At 48.9% G+C, this 22,812-nt stretch overlaps 2 protein-coding genes across 7 annotated transcripts in view; one reads left to right on the top strand and one right to left on the bottom strand.

The window, feature by feature from the left end:
* Positions 1 to 22,812, top strand: part of CTPS2 (CTP synthase 2) — a 125,865-nt gene that overhangs the window by 55,178 nt on the left and 47,875 nt on the right. The window lies entirely within an intron of this gene.
* Positions 8,072 to 11,205, bottom strand: S100G (S100 calcium binding protein G). The gene is made up of 2 exons (XM_004612213.1): positions 11,071 to 11,205; positions 8,072 to 8,176 (listed from the first exon to the last, which is right to left on the bottom strand). The coding sequence occupies exons 1-2, from the start codon at positions 11,203 to 11,205 to the stop codon at positions 8,072 to 8,074; spliced, it is 240 nt and encodes a 79-aa protein (XP_004612270.1).

The raw sequence follows: 22,812 nt of genomic DNA, 5'->3' as shown, positions 1-22,812 counted from the left end.
GTCACTTTCTCCCAATACACCTCTGTCACCCAGGAACCAGGGTTACTGGGTTCTTGTCTCACCTCACAGAAAGGAATTTCAGGAGTAAACAGGCAGTGAAGTAAATAGAATTTATTTGGAGGGTTTTTGAAGGTGTAGAAGGGGAGAGAGTGAGAGAGAGTAATGTGCTCAAGAGAGAATGCGGGCTTCTCCAAGGGCAGAGAGAGCCTCTGCACACATCCCAGGATTAGACACGAAAGCATGAAAGTCCACATCTCAAGAGGGGAGATGCGGGCGACACGTGCTCAGGCACCACATGTTCTCGGCCACGTGGGCGCAAGCAGCACATGGGCTTGGGCGGCATATGCGCGTCCTTCCTTTGTTCAAGGTGGCTTTTATAGGGTATCCTCTCAGGATGTCTCTGGGCTGAATGACTAAAGTTAGGGTATTTGAGGAATTTCCTTCATGGGGAGGGGTCTAATCTTTTCAGGGTCTGGTGCTGGTGCAAGGTGAGGGACTTACCAGGCCTTAGTTTCTGTCTTCTGCAAGGTTGGCCTTTTGCAACTTCAGAGCTATTACTTCCCAGGAAATTTGCTGCCATCGCTTGGGGAGGGGCCTTCCCTATCTCCCTGCCTGCTTACATCAATTTATAATTAAAACTTGAGTGATGGAGAGATGGCTTAATGGGCTGGACACAAGCAGACAGCCTGGGTTTGATCCCTGGAGCTGTTGGTCCCTGACCCAATACCCCACTCCCTGTACCGAGCTGGGAATAAGCCCTGAGCTATGCCAAGGTGACCCCCCAAACAAACAGAAGTGAAGTCGGGTGCAGGATAATTTTGGTTCTCCATAAGCACAATTAAAGCGTTATATTTTCCTACCTTTGGTTAAAGCCCTGCTTCAAGTATTTTCTTCTTCCATGTAAGTTTTTAAGAACTTCATATGGGATGCAAATTAATGGGTGTTGAAAAATCAACAACCAGACAGACCCTAGAGTAACCTTTTAGTCAATTTTTATTACTTCGAAGACTACTCTGATGTTACAGAACTTGGAAGTGTCTCCCAAGTAACGAAGCATGCAGGAGTCATTTGGAGCTTCCTTTGGACTCCAGACAAAGTTCTTTTTTCCCCCGTAAAGCAGACGTCTGGACGTGGAGAAAGCCCCATTAACGGAATCACCAGGGTACTCCTCGATGTTAACAGTCAATGAATGACTAAATGAGTCCTTCAGGCTAATGTATTTTATTATTTTTTTCAAGGCTAATGTATTTTAAAGCTTTTGTACCTTGAGCTTAATGGGAAATGCCACAGGAATAGGTATTACAACCTCTCCAAAGATTTTTTTTTATTTTCGGTAGAAATAACAGAGGTAGTTAGAGATTATTAAAGAGAAAAGAAGTGCTTATTCTTGGAGCTCATCCATTTAAGTGCTGTCCTAAATTCTGGGTATCCCGGATGAGCTACAGCCATGACCTTGCTTGCAGCTGCTTTGGAGGCCAAGGGACGGGGAGAAAGCGCAAGAACCTGTGTTTGATCCCTAGCACCGCCGCAGCACCAGGCTTGAGCATTCAACTGTCTAACCCTCAAACTGCCCACCTGAGTTTTGTCATGAGTGGCTTCTGGCTTCCTGAACACTCTTAGGAGGCCCCGCAATATTATATATATGTGTGTGTGTTTATTGTACTGTAGCACTGTTGTGCCATTGTTCATTGATTTACTCGAGCAGGCACCAGTAATGTCTCCATTGTGAGACTTGTTGTTACTGTTATTGACATATCGAATATGCCACGGGTAGCTTGCCAGGCTCTGCCATGCGGGTGGGATGCTCTCAGTAGCTTGACAGGCTCATATATATATATACATATATATATATATAAACACACACACATATATATGTATATATGTATATATATATATATATTTACAGTTGGGGATCAAGACACAGGCTGATCTCAGGCAGTATGTTAGTATGCCCTCCTTCATACTAACAGCGCTGTCAACTAGAGCTTTATATTAGGATAGAATATATCTGTGTCATTTGATAGGATAGCCACCAGCGACCCACCAGCATTTTATTTATTATTATTATTATTATTATTATTATTATTATGTTTTTGTATTACACCGGCAGTGTTCAGGTCTCACTTCTGGCTCTGCCCTCAGGAATCTTGCCTGATGGGGCTCAGGACACCATATGGGATGGAATCCATGGCCTCATACATGCAAAGCGTGTTCTCTGCCTCTGTGCAGGAGCCTCTGCCCTAAAGCTTGTGACTCTTGTGGTGTCTAGGCTAATGGCCTGCCACTCTGGCACTCATTTATACATGTTGTGGTTGAAAGAAATGTTTGTTTACCCTGCAAGGGGCCCGTTGAGATGCAGAACGTTAGCTAAATTGAAATGCTAGTATGACCTAGAGAAACCCCCGACTATAGACGAATGTTAGTCAATAAAGTTGTGAAAATTTTTATTTTTATTCATGTTTTGGATTATGGACTATACCCACTATACCCTATGGTCAGGGCACCCTGTGGGGTACCAAGGATGGAACTTGAGTCAGCTGCATGCCAGGCAAGCATTTTACCCACTGTACTATTGCTCTGACCCTAAAAATCTTTATTTTAAAAATTTATTTATTTATTTTTGGCTTATTTGGTCACACCTGCTGATGCTCAGAGGTTACTTCTGGCTCTCCATTCAGGAAAGACTCTTAGTGGTGCTCGGGGAACCATATGAGATGCCAAGGATTGAACCCCAGTGGGCTGTGTGCAAGGCAAGCACCCTCCCTGCTGTACTATCACTCTAGTCCCCCCAAATCTTTCATGTCATATTAGAGTCTAAACAGAGAACCCCCATTCCACCAGGGCTACGCAGCGGGAAGTTTGTACTCTCTGACCCCAGGGCTCATAATTTTATAGAAAACTTGGAAAAGATGGATACTTAATTAACAAAAGGATAAACGTCTCTTGCAACCCAAAATGCAGTAGTATAAGCTCAGTGGGAAAATTCCTATTAAAACCAGAAAGGAATAAAAGCTCTGTACCATGTGACTGCTACGGCTGGCCACATGAGAGCAAATGACTCTGTTGGAAGTAGGAGCAAAGCTGGCCTTGTCCCCTGTGTGTAGACATGTGAATCAATACAGCCTGTTGGAAAGTCAATTAGGTGGTTTGTTTCATAAACCATAAAAATATTCATACCCTGTGACTCAGACATTTATTTCTTAGAAATTCTCCGAAGGAAAGCTTATGTATTGACAGAGATGTGAAGTGGTACTCATTATAACATTATTTAGAAGAATCAGAAATGACAATAATCTAAATTATCCACCGTGGGGAAATAGCTAAGACCGTTATGAGGTATCCCGACAGTGGAGTTTTATTTGTCATTAGAAATGTTTAAGGCTTTTGATGGCGCGAGAAGGCCCCTCGTGCTGCATTACAGTGATACAGCTTCTATTTAAACATTCCCTCTCTGTTGATAAAAAAATCTCCTCGTTTGTGTGGTGGAATGGTTAGAAGTTATTTGGCTTCTTTCCCTGTTATATTTCTGGATATTTGAAATCATCTTCAATGAATGGCCCAGATCTCAGATTGGGTTTGTATTTATTTATTCTCTTTTATGGGACTCAGACCCGCGGGATTGAAAACTCAACATGCACAGTCCCGGGATGGGCTTCAGCGGTTCAGCACCTGCCTTGCCTGCTGAGGCTCAGGATTCCATCCCCGCGGGGTGGGGGGGGGAGGACAGAAAAGAAAAGAGAAAAATCAACATATGTAATAAGAGAGGAAAGTCTGGGGGCTAGAGGGATAATAGAGCAGGCTGGGTGCTTTCCTTGCACGTGGCTGACGCAGGTTTGATTCCTGGCACCCCGTAGGCTTCCCTGAGTCCTGCCAGCAGCGATCCCTGAGCACAGAGCCAGGAGTCAGTCCTGAGTACTGCCAGGTGTAGTCATAAACAAAAATATAAACAGAAAAGCAAGCAAGCAAAGCATGGTTGTCCTGGTGCCGCCATGTCTACCCGCTCTCCCTAACGTGGGGGGCCTGACATTAGCTTCTAGAGACCCTCCCCCACTGACTGCCCCTGTGACACAGCCTGTCACTAAGGCTACCCCAGTGACACAGCCAAGCCAATGTGCATATTCCCTGCCGCCCCCACCCACCGCAGAATCTTCAATTTGTGCTTTCCCGCTTCTGGTTCTTGAGTCTTTTCCTGGACATTTTGGGCCACACCTGGTGGTGCTCAGGAGCTATGTTGCACTCAGTGTTGGGGTGCTTCACAGCTGTGATGCTCGGGGACCCTTACGCTGGTCGGCGCTCCAGACCTTCCACTGCTCTCCCCCAACCCCTCCTATTACAGATTCTTTTTCTTTTTCGTCTTGAGCCACACCTGGAAGTGCTCAGGGCTGACTCCTGGCTCTGTGCTCAGGAACCACCCTTGTTTCAATTTAATTTTTTAAATTATCGAATCACCATAAGATACAGTTACAGGGGGCTGGAGCAATAGCACAGCAGGTAGGGCTTTTGCCTTGCATGCGGCCGACCCAGGTTCGATTCTCAGCATCCCATATGGTCACCTGAGCACCGCCAGGGGTAGTTCCTGATTGCAGAGCCAGGAGTAACCCCTGTGCATCGCCTGAGTGTGACCCAAAAGACAAAAAAAAAGAGATGCAGTTACAAAGCTTTCGTGATTGAATTTCAGTCATACAATGATCGAACACCCATCCCTCCACCAGTGCACATTTCCCACCACCAATGTCCCAGTATTCCCCTACCACCCCTACCCAACCCCAACCCCTGCCTCTATGGCAGACAATTTCCTTCTTGCTCTCTCTCTACTCGTGGCCATAATGGTTTGCAGTGCAGAAACTGAGAGGCCATCATGTTTGGTCCTTTATCTACTTTCAGCACACATCTCCCATCCCGAGCGACTCAGGGACCACGCTTGGCGGGGGCCTGGGGACCATATTTGGCACCAGGGACCAAGCCCAGGTGAACTGTGTGCTAGGCAAGCACCTTGCCCGCTGACTTTCTCTCTTCTCCCCTTTGCTATGGATTCTTCTTCCATCGACCAGGCTTTCCCTCTCTGAGGTTTACTTTTCAAGGTTCTTTTGACTGATCCCATAATTACAACGATGTAAGACTGATTAATAGGAGGCAGAGTTAATTGCACAGGTAAGGTGATCCTTCATAGAGACAGAGTTCCAAAACTGTCAAGCAAAACCAAGGTTTTTTGGAGGGTATTTTGAGTGACTGCTGGTGATGGTCAGGAGGTGCTCCGTGGGGTCACTCCCTGTGGGGGTCAGCAGGGCAGGCAGAGCCAGGGCTTGGGAGCCAAAGGGCCTTAACCCTGTACTCTCTCTGCCCTTGCCAAGGCATATGCCATCTAGAGCCAGGGAATGGGGAGGAAAGTCACTCAGGAGAGCGATGTCGAGTAGTTGGCAGTTAGAAGTTTGCCCTTCGGGACTGCCGGGCCATACAGATCAATGTTATCTGTGCCAATAACTCTTTCCATTTCTCTCGGCCCAGCCCCTTTCTAAATTCTTTCCAGTAATAAAGGAAAGGTCGAAACATCTTGAATCTGTTGGCTCTCAGTGACCAAAGTGATTCCCCTTAGATGCCTTCAGGTGCCGCCGGGGCTTGTCTCCACAGCAAGTGGCGGCCTGAGCTCAGGAAGCCCAGCCGAGCACTGGGGAGTGTGGAAATCATTCAGTATTGCCGTTTCCTGTTGATTTTTTTTTTTGCTTTTTGGGTTACACCCGGTGATGTACAGGGGTTACTCCTGGCGTTTGCACTCAGGAATCACTCCTGGCGGTGCTCAGGGGGCCCTATGGGTTGCTGGGAATCGAACCCGGGTTGGCCACGTGCAACGCAAATGCCCCACCCACTGTGCTATCACTCCAGCCCGTATATCTAGATTTAAATGAGAAGCAATCTCCCATCTGGTTTTTGGGTTTGTGTGTTTGGGGGCGGTACGCAGGGGACCGGATAGGCTTCGGGGGGACCATACAGAGTGCTGGGGATTGAGCCCTGCTCCGTCGCATGCAAGGAGAGTGCCCTCCCCACTGTGCTCTTTCCCTGGCCTCTCCTGGTTGAGTTCTAAGCAGGCTGTTCTGGCAGCAGTGCCAGCACCACTGAGACTTCCCTCCACCAGTGTCCCAGATCCTCTCCCACCCCTCAGCCTGCCTCCTTGACAGGCACGCTTGTAAGTTTGGTTGTTATTGTTTGGAATACTGTGCATCTGGAAGGAATGACAAAATCATGCATTGTGCTGCAACTCGCATGGGACTGGGGGATTTCATGCTGAATGAAGTAGTCCAGGAGATGGACAAACACAGGATGGTCTCACGTGTGATATATAGAATAATAGTGGGGGGCCGGAGCCACCGTACAGCAGGGAGGGCATTCACCTTCGTGCGATTGACCCAGGTTCGATTCCCAGCATCTCCTATGGTCTCTGGAGCACCGCCAGGAGTAATTCCTGAGTGAGGAGCCAGGAGTAACCCCTGAGCATCGCCAGGTGTGACCCCAAAAGAAAAAGGAACAGAAAAAAAAATAACACAGGGCAAGGGAATGCACACTATGAAAGGGGTGGATAACTCAGTCACCCCTGGCTCCAGAATAAAGGAAGCAGGACAGAGAGGGAAAGAAATCAAGGAGGGTAGCAAGAAGAATCCCCAATTTTGCTGATGTCAACTAGAGATTGCAGAGCAGTTTTAGTCCTAGAGAGTTTCCCAAAGGGGCACTACCCTTCATCAGGTCTGGTAGCCTCATGCCAGGGGCGGTGCTTTCTTTTTCTTTCAAGGTTTATTTCCAGTGGGGTTGGGGTTATTTTCTGAATAGGGGTCAGTAGAACCAATAAGTTTGGGTACCTCTGCCTCGAGCATGAATTCAAAATAAAAAACATTGTTCTAAGATAACATCAGTTCCAGCTGGGTTGAAATAGGTTTCGAAGGAGTTGGGGGCCCGGGCAAAGAAGCCTCAGTCCAGATTTAAGGCACACTCTGCCCAAGATCAGTCCCCAAACACAGCTCATCTGGGCAACTCAAATTGCACTGTGAAAGACGTGGTGCAGTGAAGAAAAAGCAAAAAGTTTAACCAGGATCATTTGGAGGACAAAAAACAAAGCCAAAGACTGAGTCCCACTGTGGGAAACAAATGTGGCCCTTGGTGGTAATTTGTGGGTGATCTGAGAAGGGGAGAGGAAGTCGGCTTCTGAGTACTTCAGTGCAGACAGCCTGAATTAATTGGAACTTGAGCATTTTTTCTCTGTTACTGTTTCAGGCCCCACTGGTGGTGCTCAGGGCTTACTTCTGGCCCTTTCCTGAGGCGTATTCCTGGTGGGGCTTGGGGACTGCATGGGGTGCTGGGGAATGAACCGGGTTGGCTGTGTGCAAGGCAAACACCCTATCCACTGGACTATACCGCTCTGGCTCTTGAACTTGAACACTTTAACTCCCTGCTAAGGGGTACAAGAAAGTTCCCGCTCCTGTACAGCCCAAATAGACCCACACAGTGGCTCCTGGGCAGTAGCTGTCCTTTCCATTTCACAGATCACACACCAGAACTGAGGCCATCCAGGTGGTGACCAAGCAGAACTAGCTCTTGGTCCTTTTTTCTGGGCACTCCCTCAAGTACCCTTGATGGGAACAGCACAGGAAGTGCTACATGGCCCGGAAGTCATGTGCTGAGTGCAGTGAAATAGGAGTGGAGATTGGAAGTGACGTGAGCACTGAGCAGTGGTGGGGGGTGAAGGGTAAGGGACAGATCGACTCTGGTGGAGGCATGGCGTGAGGGAGTTGCTTTGCCTCTTCAGCAGTGTCTCCCTATGTCTGCTATCATGTTTGTGGTCTCGGTCAAGACTCGGAAACTCTTCTGGGCCAAATTTTTATTTATTCCATACCGACTGTGGTTACTTGCAGACCTGTGGAGTGGGAGCAGCTCAGTCCATGGCAAGGGGAGGCCTGTCTGAGGGTTTGTTCGAACTCAGGGGACCTCAGGGCCAGACGGGAGCGGCAAGGAGTGGAACACAGACGTTGGCGGTGCATTCCAGAGCTCGCCCTTCAGTGCTCAGCATCTTATTCTGCTTTGTCCGTCACTGGGATATCTTTTTTACCAACACCTGGAATTCTTGGAAACTGACTTCTCCATCTCCATTTTTGTCCAGTTCCTTGAAGAGCTCGTCTAGGGTGTTCGGACCCTGGTTTGAGATAGAAGCCATGGGGGAAAGGAGAGAAGAGAAGAGAAAACGGGCCTGTTACTCCGGTGTCTGAGCATGCGCACTGGGGGCGCCCCTAGCGGTGCCTTGGCGCTGTCGCAGAACACGCTACCCTACGTGCCTCGCTGGCTCAGTCATTCCTTCTTTAACTTCTGATAACGGGAAATTTAGGATCCTTGCTTTCCTATGTGATTTTCAGTAAGGTTTAACATTCCCCTTACAAACGTTCTTCCCGCAGGAGTCTGAGGACTTCATGTGAGAGCCTTTGCTCCCGGCTTTCCCCGAGACTTGGTTGTGTAACCTTTGACATTTTCCTAGCCGTCCCTGGGGGTAGACCCCCTTTCCAGATGAGGAAGCCGAGGCTTTGACACAGCCAGCAGCTGGCCCAGGGCCTAGAGCCGGTAGATAGAAAGGGCGTGGGCTTCCAGCGCTGGCTCCGTCTCAGTTCCTCCCATGCCCGGAGTTGTGCAGCTCACCTCTGTACCAGGGGGCTGACTTTGGGGGCAGTGCTCAGTACCCTTTGGCATGGCCAGAGTCACCAGCTGGACTTTTGCGCCTGTTGGCACTGACTCCCAAAGCTTGAGATGCTCTGTGAGAGCATGCTCTGCCTGACTCCCTTTCGTTGGTGACAGTCCTGTGCTCGCACTCCCGTGTCTGTCTTACAATTCAGATCTCAAAGCTCTGGGAACTCTGACTCTCGGCTAAGAGTCAACTTGTGATCTATGAGTTCTGAGAGAAGCTCCTAAAAGAATACTTTCGCTTCTAAGTTAGCTTCAGATTTTACAATATTACGGTAAAACAGACGTAACAAAATCGGTCCTCTTAACTATTATAAAGTACACAGTTCAATAATGTTAAACACTCCTTCTTACTCTGCAAGCCACTGTATACAAAGACGTGCTTTAACCCTTAAGATTTCCACCAAGACACTTGGTGCTGTGCTATGATCACAAGAGCGGAGTCTAAGTTGCTTAGTGTCAGACAAGTTGCTGTGTCTGACAAGTAATTGGAAACCATCAGAGCAGATTGATGAGAGACAATAGTAATAATTACAACATGTACACTTCTGTTTGTGTGTGTGTGGGAGCAAACCTGGCAGTCCTCAGGGCTTATTCCTGGCTCTGAACTCTGGGATAATTCCTGGAGGGTTTAGGGGACCATATGTGGTGCCAGGGATTGAACCCGGGTTAGCCGTGTACAAGGCAAACACCCTACCCACTGTACTATCACTCTGGCTCCAGGTTTTTTTTCTAACTCAATCTTTCTCAAATTATATTTTGTAATAAAATGACAAATGTTTATTTTCATTAAAATGAAAAGATTTCTATTCAAATCTTTTTTGAATAAGATGCCAAATGCCAAAGCCTTTAACTTTTTTTTTCTTCTATGGGGATGGGGGAAGGAATTGGGCCACACCCAGCAGTGCCCAGGACCTATTCCTGGCTCCATGTTCAGGAGTGACCCTTGGCCATACTCGGGGGACCATGTGCCGGGCCAGGGTCAGTGGGATGCAAGGCCAATGTTTTAACCTTCATGCTATCTCTCCGACCCTCTTTAACTTAATTTTAAAATCGTCTGCTACTTTAAGCTGTCAGAAAATAAAGTCAGTATCAGAGTAAAGGGTTCATCCCCATCTCAGTCCTAAAAAACAGAAACCTGCTCAGACAAGTAAACCCCCAAAATCTCACAGAATTTTGACAGAAGGTACATTTCTGTTTCAAGTTTGGGAAGCGGAAACTTTCTTCCAGAATCACAGCGGAATTCTGCCCAGGTCATTTCAGTACAGTAGCTTCCGTTTCAGAGGCTGGTTTTTGATGGAAAGGAGCACGAATGGGCCACGGAGAGAGCAGCTCCTTGTGGCTGGCTTCTTGCTTTTGACAACCCTACGAGGGCCGTGATGGGAAACTTTATGGCTGAGAAAATTTAATCCTTTCCTGAAAGTTGTTTAGAAATGCATGGTTGCCTCTGTGACACAAATTCAGTTGCTTAACACAAATTAATACAAATTAAAGGCTTTGGAATAATAACGGGCTGTCGGGGAGGGCAGAGTGGCAGACTGCCTACTAAGTATTGCAGGATGCACCTCCGACAGCCGAGCACGCCCAAGGCCAGGGGAGCTGATTTGACAGACCCTGGTTTGCCCAAAAGCCTGGCACAGAGGCTGAAAGCGCGAGCATATTTGCTCGGCAACCTGCGGGCTGGGCTTCACCTTCGCGAACAGAGCCTGGTTGTGTGTCTTTTTTGGTTTTGTTTTGTTTTCTTTTGGGCCACACCCAGCTGAGGGCTGACTCCTGACTCTGCGCTCAGGGATCACTCCCGGAGGAGCTCAAGGACCTAGTAGGATGCTGGGGATCAAACCCAGGTCAGCCTTATGCAAGGAAAGCGCCCTGCTTGCTGCATGATGGCTCCAGCCTCTGACCAGGGTTGATTTTGATTATAAGTTGAGAACATTCTGGGCAGCTGAAGTTATTTATTTATTTATTTATTTTGGGGGGCCGCAACTGGTGAGGCCAAAGGCTTACTCTTGGCTCTACACTCAGGAATTGCGCCCAGCAGGGCTCAGGGAACCCTCTCCCTATGGGATGCCAGAGATCAAACCAGCTTTGGCTGCATACGAGGCAAATGCCTTACCTGCCGTGCTGTCACTCTGGCCCCCCTGGTTGCTTCTGTTGACCACGGTGATCCCCAGGCATTCTCTCCTGAGGCTACGGGGCATAGCTTGCCTTCTGCAGTGTGGGTGCCACCAAGGGAGGCAGTCAAGTGACCCCCCACCCTTCAAATACTACTGGCACAGGATCAGTGCAAAAGACCTTAGCCCCCTGGCACCCAGCATCCTCCCCTGCCCCCGCCCTTTCCGCCCTGCCACTGTGACTTGCCTGCAGCAAGCTGGGGAATTCCGTCTGCACCAGGAGCTTCAGCTCCTCCTTGGACAGCTGCTCGGGGTCACCTTCTCGGGCAGCGTACTTTTCGAAAATGCTCTTCAGTTCCTCAGGAGACTTCTGGGCACACATCCTGGGCTTCTGTCCCTGGGGGAAGAGATGAGCTTACGGCAAACGGCTGGAATGGTATTTTAGGCTAAAGACCCCTTGCGGGATTTTACTACTTCCTGCTGGTTGCCTTGGCAGAGATGGGGAGAAAGAAGCTAAGGGCTGAAGGGCCGGAGCGATGCACAGCGGAAAGGGCGCTTGCCTTGCACCTGGCTGCCCTAGTTCGATTCCCGGAATCCCGTATGGTCGCCTGAGCACTTCCAGGAGTAATTCCTGAGAGCAGAGTCAGGAGTAACCCCTGAGCACCACCGGATGTGACCCCAAAGGCAAAAAAAAATAATAAGAAGAAAGCAAAGACTTGAGGAGAGGGAGGAGAAGAGAGGAGAGGAAGGTGTGGGGGAAACTTGTGTGGAAGATGACCTTATCTGATTAGTCTGTTCCTGGATGGCCTCTGCCAGGAGGTTATCCTGGGAGCCGGGCCCTGTAACTGGTGCTGCTGTACCCTCTGTCGCTGGGATCAGGAAGAATACCCACTGCAAACTCTAGGTCCCTGACACTCGCCTTCTCCAGCAAAACCCGCATCCAAACCCATGGTGTTGCCCGCGTGATGAGAGGAAGAGGGTACCAGGCAGTTCCGGTGACTTACCTGCTCTCCTGGCTGAGGTGAGGTGTGGCTGCACGCAGCAGGTAGGGGTGAGTGAGGAGCTGTGTGTGCCGCGCGCCTTTTATAGCCGTCACAGATCCACCACCCTGATTATAAAATTTCCCTTTTGTTTGCAGTTTAAGGCTAATTATTAATGATTTTTGAAACCCAGGTTGCAAACTGCATGACCCTCCTAATGAGGGGCAAGATCCAACAAGGAGCAACTTCCAAGGTGGCTTCGTGGTTCAGAGTCCCGAGCGGAAGCTGAGATCCCCCCCCTTAGATTATAGTGTTTTCTCCAGCATGGACTTCTTGATATTTTGCTGATATTTCAGAAGGCTGAAATTTGGAGGGTGACCTTTGTTTTCTCTTTCATTTTAATCATTGGACAAAACACACTTCATATTTAGAAAAAGTTGCTGCTAAAACAGCTTTTGAAGTCCCTCTGAAGTTTCTTTTTTGCTTTTTGGGTCACACCCAGCGATGCTCAGGGGTTACTCCTGGTTTTGCACTCAAGCAATTACTCTGGCGGTGTTCAGGGGACCATATGGGATGCTGGGAATCGAACCCGGGTCGGCCACGTGCAAGGCTCACGCCCTACCCGCTGTGCTATCGCTCCAGCCCCCCTCTGAAGTTTTATGTATATTGGGTGCCTATACTTTGAAAACATATATGAACAGAGAGGTGACTAGGAAATATCAGCAAAGTAGGTTTAAGAAGTGGGCAGGGGGGTCAGGGAGAAAGTGCAGGGGTTAGGGTGCTGACCCTGGCTTGATCACCAACTCCACATATGCTCCCCCAAATTGGGACTGATCCCAGAACACAGAGCCAGCCGTAGGCCCCGAGTACCACACCATGCAGTACCTACCTGCCTACACCCCCTGTCTCAGCAGGGGCGCTTGATAATGTAATAATCTGTGCTTCTGCTGGCAAAGCAAGATTACCGAGTAACGTGACCCTTCCCCTTCCTCATTGTCTCCACGTCTGCTTTTTAGTTCTCATTATTCTTTCCCTTGCCAAATGTGTTGTGTTAATCATCCCGCAAACTTGTGTGAAAACACTTGCCCTTACTTTTATTCAACTGGAAATGCTTCAAAACTGTGTGGAACTGCCAAGATTTACAACTGGAGACTAAATTTATTTCTACTGGAGAGAGTACCATGAAAAAACTAGGACGTTTCCAGAGGACATTGATCTAATACTGATTGTAATTCACCAAGAAGGGTTTCCAGATCGATGGTAAAAGCACGTATCAGCATTTAAGCCCTTGTCGGCTTCCATGCTTGTGTCATGTCAGAGCCTTCATTATATCACAAACAAATTGCAGAGAGAAGTTTTGGACTGTATTTCTCTCGGATGCCGTTTATTTCTAAAATTCTAGGGTCACATTTTGAAGATCAAATGTGAAATCTCAGTGTGTTAAAAAGCTTTCTACCAATGCTGAGAGTTACCTTTCCAGAGCTGTTTTGTCTGGTTTGACTAGCCTTGCTTTGGTTGCAGACTATTATTATCTTAAGTTTTAGAAATTGTAGGCACCATGGTTTATGAACCTGGTAACGTCAGGGTTTCATGCATAAAACATTGCAACACTACACCCTCCATGAGAGTGTCCTCTTCCTGGGCAAGAGCCACAGGACAGCAGGTAGAACACTTGCCTTGCATGTGGCTGACCTGGTTTCGATCCTCGTTACCCATATGGTCACCCAAGCACGCTGGGAGTGATCCCTGAGTGCAAAGCCAGGAGCCAGCCTGGGCACTGCCAGCTGTGGCACCAAACAAATACACTGTTTTTCACAGTGTCCTCTTCCCTCCTTTATTGTCTTTTTTTTTTTTTGCTTTTTGGGTCACACCCGGCCATGCACAGGGGTTACTCCTGGCTCTGCACTCAGGAATCACTCCTGGCGGTGCTCAGGGGACCATATGGGATGTTGGGAATCAAACCTGGGTTGGCCACGTGCAAAGAAACGCCCTACCTGCTGTGCTATCGCTCCAGCCCCCATTCCCTCCTTTATTGTTTTGGGGTGCAGGACCCCACCTCCCCTCCCCCCTAACCCCCTACTCTCTCATGCTCAGCTTCCTGCTGAAGACCAGCTCTCACTTTGTATTGTCTCTGGGCATTAGTTATGCCTCCATTATGTTCATTTACATCCTGCAGATGAGAGATCATTCTGTGGCTGTCCCTCTTTTTCTGGCTAACTTCACGCAGCCTGAGATTCTCCAGATCAGCCACATAGCAGCAAAATGACGTGGTTTCATCTTTTCTTAAAGCTGGTATTATTCCGTTGTGTATATGTGTTACAGTTTCTTCAGCCAGTCAGTCTCTTCTGGAACATTTGGGTTCTTTCCAGATTTGTTTTTTGCTTTTTGGGTCACACCTAGTGATGCTCAGGGGTTACTCCTGGCTCTGCACTCAGGAATCATCCCTGGAGGTGCTCAGGGGACCATATGGGATGCTGGGAATCGAACCCGGATTGCCTACGTACAAGGCAAACACCCTACCTGCTGTGCTATCGCTCCAGCCCCTTTTTCCTAGATTTTGGCTGTTGTGAATAGTGTAGATAATCTGCTTTTGGGATACCTTGGTACTGAATATGTATCACCTCTCTTTTTGTAGTCAAGATTGGCAAAATAGCTTTACTTCTAAGATTTTATACAAAAGGGTTCTGATTTTGCTAATGCAATCCAAGCAGGGTTTTCAGGAATTTGTGGCCTTTTCATACTTTTGATCTGGTTTCCTGGGGGAGGAAACAGACCTTTATTGAACAGCCACAATAAGAATGATCTTTTTCCTCCCACGCCTTTTCCTCAAATCTCAACTCTTTGGAAAACTTGCAAGAATAGTAAATGAGCATCAGTCCGCCTCCTGCCCGCGTTCACCGGTGACTGATATTTTCACATTGCCTTTCTCTGTGGGTGAGGAGCCGTTGCCATCCCAACTCTCCCCTCAGCTTCCGCCGTGGCTCCTGCCTGGGAACAGGGCCTTTCTCCCGTGGCCACGGCCCATATTCCAACCCCCGCGCCCCGACAGTTGCTGAAATAGCACCTTCACTCATGGGTTGGCTCAAGTGACAGCTTGTGAGTGGAAAGGAATAGGGCCTTGATTGTCTTTCTTTCTTCTGGGGCCTGGTGTGCAGGAAGCGCGGCAGCCCCTCCTGGGTGCTGCGGGTGACCCAGGCCACACTGGTAGTGCTTGGGGGCCTCCAGGGTGGGACCAGGGAGCCTTCTTGGCTGTGCCCAGCAGTGCTCAGGGGTCCACGTGGTTCCCGGGATCGAACCAGGGTCTGCTGCAAATCAAGGGAGCACCTTACCCCCTGAATGCTCCCCAACCCTTATTTGGAATTAATAAGTGAAATGGCTTCTATCAATATGTATGATCTTAATAACAATATAACACAAACCATAAGACCTTAATAACTATTATACATCAAATAACCTGCTCCATGGGGCATATTTATATATGATGTACGTGTATACTATGTACATGTATAAAAATGCATTCCACTCTAAGAAAAAGAAGGCGGAACATATTGATTGACAGGCTTTTAGGCTTCCAGCCTGTCATTTCTGGGGAGGAGCTGGGGGCACCTGCCATGTGGCTCCGTGGCAGCGTGTGTCACCTGCAGGAGACCTGGGCTCAGCCTCCAGGACTGCAAAGAAGCCACAATGGGGTTCCAAGGCTTCCTGTTTCCAGAACTTATGCATGGATTCAATGTTAACAGAGCGGGTGGGGCTTTCGAAGATTTTACTTGCTCTTCTCTGCCAGTCACATGTTCTCCTTGCTTATTTTCTCTCATTTACCTGTAGACTCAAGCGTGAGGGTAAAGCTTCCGACGGTGAGAAGCACGGAATCCATCAATAGATATTCTCATGAAACATTAACTAAAACTATATGGTGATGGGCCATAAATGCAGGGTGTGCCCCTCCGAGTGCATTTTGAAACTGGAGAATGGGAAAAAATGACAGGCGCAAGATTGGTAATGGAAAAACGGAGAGGCAAAGGTCACTTATCACACTGCCGTTAATTGCCTGATCTTTGGACAGCCTTAGTCTTTCCTAGAAAAGCGAAGAAAGAGCTGCTTGTTCCCCGGGCGCTGGGCACCGCAGACCTCCATGGCACGCAGGGCTTGGGCAGGAGGGCCCAGTGCTAGTTCCCAGCCTGCCACGTGTGGTGGGCACGGCCCCCCGTGTTTGATCCTGAGCAAGAAGGGCCCCCATTGTCCTGTGCCTTCTGAGAGTGGGGCTGGGCCCTTTGTGCCTGTCGGCTGGGCTTGGGAGTTCCCAGCGGCCGTTTCACTGGGGACCTGATGTGCAGTTGCTGGGCCCTGTACCCTGCGGTGCTCCCTAAGGAACTCCTCCCAGCGCCCCTGGCCAAGGGCTCCGTCTTGTCTATAAGAGACATTGCGGGTCACAGTGCCGGGGAGGGGGAGATCTGGGTTCAAGGCCAGGCCCAGCTCACACATTCCCCCCAGGCCACCTGCCCCTCCAGGCTGACACTGAGCGCAGCTGGTCAGGGCTCGTGAACGGCCAGGGGAGGCCACGTACCTGGGGGACGGTCACACTGGAGGCCTTAAGGCTGCTCTTTTCCTGGTGAGAGAGCCACGGGGATTTGCTCTGGCTGGTTGAGGACCGGGAAAGCGCGATGTGGTTTCTGCAGTAGAGAGACAGCACGGGCTCCTGAGCACTGCCAGGTGCGCCCCTCACCAAAATAAATCAATAGCAGTATTTCTGGGACTGCCAAGGCTTTCGCTGTGGCTGTGTCGGTGCCCACAGCGCCTCCAAGAGGCTGAGGCTGGGAAGGCAGAAAGGGATATGAAGGGCAGTATCAGCTAAGAGGCCGCCGTGGGCCCCAAAGAACGGGCCTGCACCCCCCCTCTTTTCCTTCTGCCAGAGTGAGCTCCTTGCAGCTTAATAATTCACCTTCGGGGACATTCGTCTCCTCCTCTTATGGCCCACCAGTCCTTTAGTCTCCTGTTGTCTTTTGATAAAAATCCAGGGAGATTTCATCGGGAGGGCCTGGATTGGAGTGTGAGTGCTGTGCTACTAGATCATCTAGTCCAGACTCAGTCACCCACTTCCGTTCCAGAGCACAGGTGCGTGCAGAACGTGAGGGAGGTATATTCCCAGAAATGGTATTGAGGGGTGAAATGGGGGCTCAGTTTCTAGTTTTTCCAAAGAGGCTGGACTAGTCCGCATTCCCACTGACAAGGAATGAGAGTCCCTTTCTCCCTGCATCCACTCCAGCACTGCTTGCTCTTGTTCTTCTGGATATGTGCAAGTCTCTGTGTGTGAGATGATACCTCATTATTTTGATCTACATCTCCCTGATGATTAGTGATTTAGAGCATTTTTTCATGTGCCTTTTTTTGCCATTTGAATTTCTTCTTTGAGGAAGTTTCTGTTCTTTTCCTTTCCCCATTTTTTTTTCTTTTTGGGTCACACCCAGCAATACTCAGGGGTTACTGTTACTCCTGGTTCTGCACTCGGGAATTACTCTTGGCAATGCTTGGGGTACCATATGGATGCCAGGGATTGAACCCTTGTTGGCTGCATGCAAGGCAAGTACCCAACCCACTGTACTATCGCTCCAGCCCCTCTCCCCATTTTTTGATGGGGTTGGATGTCTTTTTCTTTCTTTTTTTTCTTTTCTTTTTTTTTGCTCTTTTGGGTCACACCCAGCAATGCTCAGGGGTTACTCCTGGCTCTACACTCAGGAATTATTTCTGGCAGTACTTGGGGGACCATATGGGATCCCAGGGATTGAACCCTGATCAGCCGCATGCAAGACAAATGCCCTACCCGCTGTACTATCGCTCCGGCCCCTTTTTTGATGGTGTCAGATGTCCTTTTCTTGTAAAATTCTACCAGAGTCTTATACTTATGTATCTTTGATATTAACCCCTTTACAGATGGGTATTGGGTAAATGATCTTTTCCATTCTGTGGGCTATGTATCTTGGTCACCATTTCTTTTGAGGTGCAGAAGCTTCTAGTTTAATGTAGTCCTGTTTATCTTTGCTTCCACTTGCATTGTCAATGAAATTTCATCCTTGGAGATACCTTTAGCTTCAATGTCATGGAGGATTTTGCCTACATTTTCCTCCATGTACCTTATGGTTTCAGGTCTGATACTGAGGTTTGTAATCCATTTTGATCTGAGTTTTGTGCCTGGCATTAGAAAGAGGTCTGAGTTCATTTCTTTTGCATGTAGCTGCTCAATTTTCCCAGCACCGCCTGTGTAAATGGATGGAGATGGAGAGTATCATGCTGAGTGAAATGAATCAGAAGGAGAGGGACAGACACAGAATGACTGCACTCATTTGTGGGATATAAAAAAGATAGAATGAGACTAATATCCAGGGACAGAAAAACAGGGGCTAGGAGGACTGGCCGATGGCTGGAAGCTTGCCACAAGAATGTGGAGGATGGCGGGCACTTAGGATAGAGAAGGAACCACTATGACAATGATAGTTGGAAAAATAGTTAGAAATGATGCCTCTGGACAAGAGCTGAGTGCTGAAAGTAGGCAAAGGAATATGGAAGATAACCTTTCAGTGTCTGTATTGCAAGCCATAATATTCAAAAGGAGGGAGGGAGGGAGAGAAAGAGAAAAGGAGAAAAGGATAGAGAGAGAGATAGATACGAGTGGGGAGGCAGGAGGGTAACTTGGGACATTGGTGGTGGGAAATGTACACTGGTGAGGGAATGGCTATTGGAGCATTGTATGGCTGAAAGCCAATTCTGAATAACTTTGTAACTGTGTATCTCATATGATTCAATTAAAAAATTAATTAACAAAAAATAAAGAAAAGAAAGGGAGGGAGAAAGTTCTGGGTACATCTCCTATAGGGCTTCCTGCATTTTCTGCGGTTGCTCAACAAATGTCCAAAAAAAGTGCAAACAACGCAGATGAATCTCTTCCCGGAGCTCAGAAGTAGCAAATGGATTGACTGCATTCTTCTGGAAACTTCTAGGAGAGACTCTGTTTCTTGATCTTTGCAGCTACTGCAGCCCCCGCCTCTCAGGGCCCCTTCCTCGGTCTGGAACCAGCAGTGCAGCGTCTTGCAGTCTCTCTCTCTCTGTGTTGGTCTGTTCGTGTCTCTCTCCCCATGTCTCTGAGCTCATTGTAACTTCTGTGCCTCACTGACTGCTCTGCTTACCTTCTAGAAAGTCCGCGTGGTTTTCTGAGGCCTCCCAGATAGTTTGGGGCATCTAGTCACCCAAAGGGTTAATCATCCACCCTGAGTTCCCAGAAGTTTACATATTTCTGAGTTCTGGATGAGGATGTGGAACTTTTAGGGGCAGGGGTCGGCAGCATTATTCAGCTAATATAAGCCGTAGCTGAAATGAGGGAAGAATGCTTGGGTTATTAATTTGCTAGGGTGAGCATACCAGTGGCTTCATGATGGGGCAGCCGGAAGTGAAGGAAGGGTACATCTGAGGCCAGAGCCCATGCAGAATGGAGGGGAGAGACTTCTCGGGAAAAGCAGCCAAGAGGTGCTCTGTGTGTGTGTCTGTGTGTCTCTCTGTGTGTGTATGTGTGCATGTACGCACACGCGTGCATGCCTGAGGTCCTCAGGAGCAGAGCCGGGGAACACTTGGCAGTGGACCTTCCTGAATGGCCGAGGTGGAACCCACCAACTCCAACAGTTGGCTCCCGACTGAGGGGACCTGAGTGCCCGTGGACACTCTTCCAGTTCTTCTGCCTCTCTGGGAATAACTTGGTCGGCTGCAATGGTGGTTGTGGGTGACAGGATTGATGGAAAGCTGGCTTAGACTTTTTACTCAAGTTGAATATGGCGTGGAGCGAATACAGTCAGAAACAGGCTTCCGAGAGAAAGAGCGGAGAAGCTAATGGCACAGAGGGCAGGAGCCAGGGAGGGAAAGCCTTGCAAAGAACCCTTGAAAGTCTGTGAGAATCTGTATGGAAGCGGCCTCCTGCAGGACCGGCTGAGCGCCAGGGATCCGGGGCAGGCCAGAGGCCCAACACGCCCCACCATTCAGGAATTTCATCTTTGATAAGAGACCTGAACTTCCTGACACTTGATTGTCACAGGCACCTGGATGCATGAACCCATTACCCTTTTATCACGGCTGCAGAGCTGGTCAGGGACAATAGGAGGGTAACCTGCAGCAAAGGTTAATTAGTGCTGTGTTTGTCCTGTGCTACTTTTACATCTCCTTAGGTTTTATCAGCACCAGTGTTCGTTACTTATTGATCCTTTTTTATTTTTCTGTTTTTTATGGCTGGCTTCTAAGAAATGACAGCCTTGCCGTGAGGCTCACGTAGGAGCCTCCGTTTAGGCTCATCACGGTTGGCTCTTGGGCTCCGTGCCAGTGGCAGAGGCGTTGGACCCTGAGATGCCAAAATCTAGGCAACATTTGGGGAATGTTGGGACTAAGACGAATGCAGATTTCACTTGCTTTTCTGGACCCCTTCAAGTGCTGGAATCCCCTCTACTGGCCTGATGTGGCCCATCTTCCCTGAGTCTAGGCTGGACAACCCTAGCCAGGCCTCCTGGGCAGACCAGAGCATGGTGGCGCCTGACTCTGATGTCCAGAGTATGATCTGGGCTTAGAAAGCCTCTTCCCCTGCTCCTTCACCTTTTCTCGAACATTCTGTGGTGGCAATAGGCCAAGAAAGTTTGGGAACCCATGAATCCATATGATAAACGTCACCGTTGGTGCCTTCAGTGTGTGGCTTCATTAAAATGAGATAATGTAGAAAGTTTTCAAAGTTGCTAGTTCCAAAAGACCCCTAATGAAATGGATCAGTGACCCTCACTTCCTCCCAAGATTCTCAGGTTTTTCTTCTTCCCTCCAAGTATTCCTCTTGCTCTTTGCCTTAGTGTTTCCACATGTGCGCGTGTGCACTCGCACACACACACACACACACACACACATTCTCCTGCTGCTCCGCCAGGAATCTTCAGACCATGCCCACTGCATATTCCTTCATATTCCTTCTCTCTCTTCATCCCTACATTAATTTTGGAACTAATTCCTGCTAGTTCTGAGTATTGATGGATTGTCAGGTTCATCCTAGTCATCAGTAAGGGAGGTTTTATGGATTCAGAATTCCAACTATTCCTATTGGGTTCTAGCAGACTATTTCTGGAATACTAATAAACAGGGCTGGACTGATTACACAGCATTTATGACATTTACCTTGCTCATGACCGACCTGGTTTCGATCCCCAGCATCCCATGGTCCCCCCCAGCCCACCAGGGGTAACTCCTGACTATAGAGCCGGAAGCAACCCCTGAACAGTGTGTGGCCCCCAAATTAAAACAAACCAAACAAACCCCTCAAAACAAAGAAACAAGTAAATAGAACAAACTACAATAATCTCTTTGGCTACGTCAAGCAATGCAAGTAGGGGTGGACTGAAGAGCCACGGAGAAGCAGCCTGAGTGTTCTGTTTGCTGTGGCTTCCTAGAAGGCTTAAGTTGCCTCAGACCAGTGCTTTTCAACCTTTCCTTGCATGCAGGCTGGGCAAAACTGGGGAAATATGTCACTGATAACTAGGGCAGAAATAACGTCCTTTATTTGTAATAAGAATATATATATTTTTTGTAGGGCTGGAGCAGTAGTACAGTGGGTAGGGCACTTGCCTTGTACGCAGCTGACCCAGGTTTGATCCCTGGCACCCCAACGTCCCCTGAGCCCCGCCGGTAGTGATGCCGGAGAGCGGAGCCAGGAGTCAGCCCTGAGCACTGCTGCATGTGGCCCCCTAAAAGAATATTGATTGCGATGCCATTTATGTGTCAGTGTCTGTGTGAGCTCATTCGGCCCCGTGCTCCAGCAGCTCCGTGTGTTAAGCGCCAGGACCGTTCCTACAGATGAGCGCCAGTCCAGCCGTTGCAAACTACTGGACCTGAACTTAAGGGCAGTTGAGAGTGAATAAACTTAGGGCTTCCCAGTCTGGTGGTGTAGTCAGTCTTATCTGCCCTTTCCTAGAAAATGCACTGGGGTCAGCGTTTGTACGCAGCATCATGATCTTCTAATACCTAATCTGGCCTTAATTAGCCAGCCTAAGAAGATAGGAAATCAAGGACATGAGCACTTCAGAGCTGAGCATTGCGTTCATCTGGGGGGTGGTAATCAAGCTTTTTTCCCCACCCCTTCCTCCTCAGTGACTTGAACTTGGGACACAGGGTTCAGATGGCTTGGAAAGTTCTGGCCACTGATAAGATCAGAGAAGTTCTTGGAAAATTTTTCCTTCTAGAAATCTCTGGTATCAGGGGTTCCGATTGAGCAATATCTGACAGTTAGGGTAGAGCTAAAAAAATAAAAAGCAAACAAAAGGAAATGTTTTATGAGCTGGAAGCCTCAGCAGTTGCATACGATCTGGCCAACTCACCTGTTGGTTGTTCGGACCCCCCTGTCCCAGGCTCACACTGAACAAAATGAGAAAACAGACCAGTGCCTGAGGGCAGGCGCTTCCCGAACATCCTCTTTCCTTCTGGAACTTCTGTGGGTGCACAGGGCCTGAGTGAGCTCTGCCCTCATCAGCTGTACCGAGGGGCCAGTGGAACTGCCCTGTCACACCAAGTCCAGCACGTAATGGGCTCTCTGGGTGCACACGACAAGGCCATGGCATCTGAGGAGAACAGTTTCCATTGGATTGCAGAACCGAGGTTGAGGATGGCTAACTAGGCCAAGAGGGCAGGGGCCGGGGACAGATGTTCGGACTGGAGGGAAGAGCATGTGCCAAGTCCCTGGGGCAAGAGGAAGAGGCATTGAGGGCCTGGAGGAAGTGCCCGGTGAGCAGAGCGCCAAGTGTGAGTGAGAGCCAGGCCGGGCCAGTACCACATGCTCGAGGCTTTCAAGCAATAGCCGTGCCCACGACGGCCTCACCAACAGCGCGCAGGAAGGCCCGTCAGGAGAGTCTGGCCCCAGGCCCGGTTTGGGTGGTAGCTGTTGCTGTGGATGGTGGCGGGCACAGAGGACAGAGGGATGGATCCTGATGGCTGTGCCAGGTGAGGGA

Source organism: Sorex araneus, chromosome X, assembly GCF_027595985.1.
Source record: "Sorex araneus isolate mSorAra2 chromosome X, mSorAra2.pri, whole genome shotgun sequence".
NCBI classification, from domain to species: domain Eukaryota; kingdom Metazoa; phylum Chordata; class Mammalia; order Eulipotyphla; family Soricidae; genus Sorex; species Sorex araneus.
This window is presented reverse-complemented; position numbering and strand designations above follow the sequence as displayed.

Excerpts from the sequence above, each read along its gene's own strand:
- S100G (XM_004612213.1), bottom strand. The coding sequence starts at position 11,205 with ATGTGTGCCCAGAAGTCTCCTGAGGAACTGAAGAGCATTTTCGAAAAG. Across the intron at positions 8,177-11,070 it reads AATTCCCCAGCTTGCTGCAG|GGTCCGAACACCCTAGACGA; the intron begins GCAAGTCACAGT and ends ATCTCAAACCAG.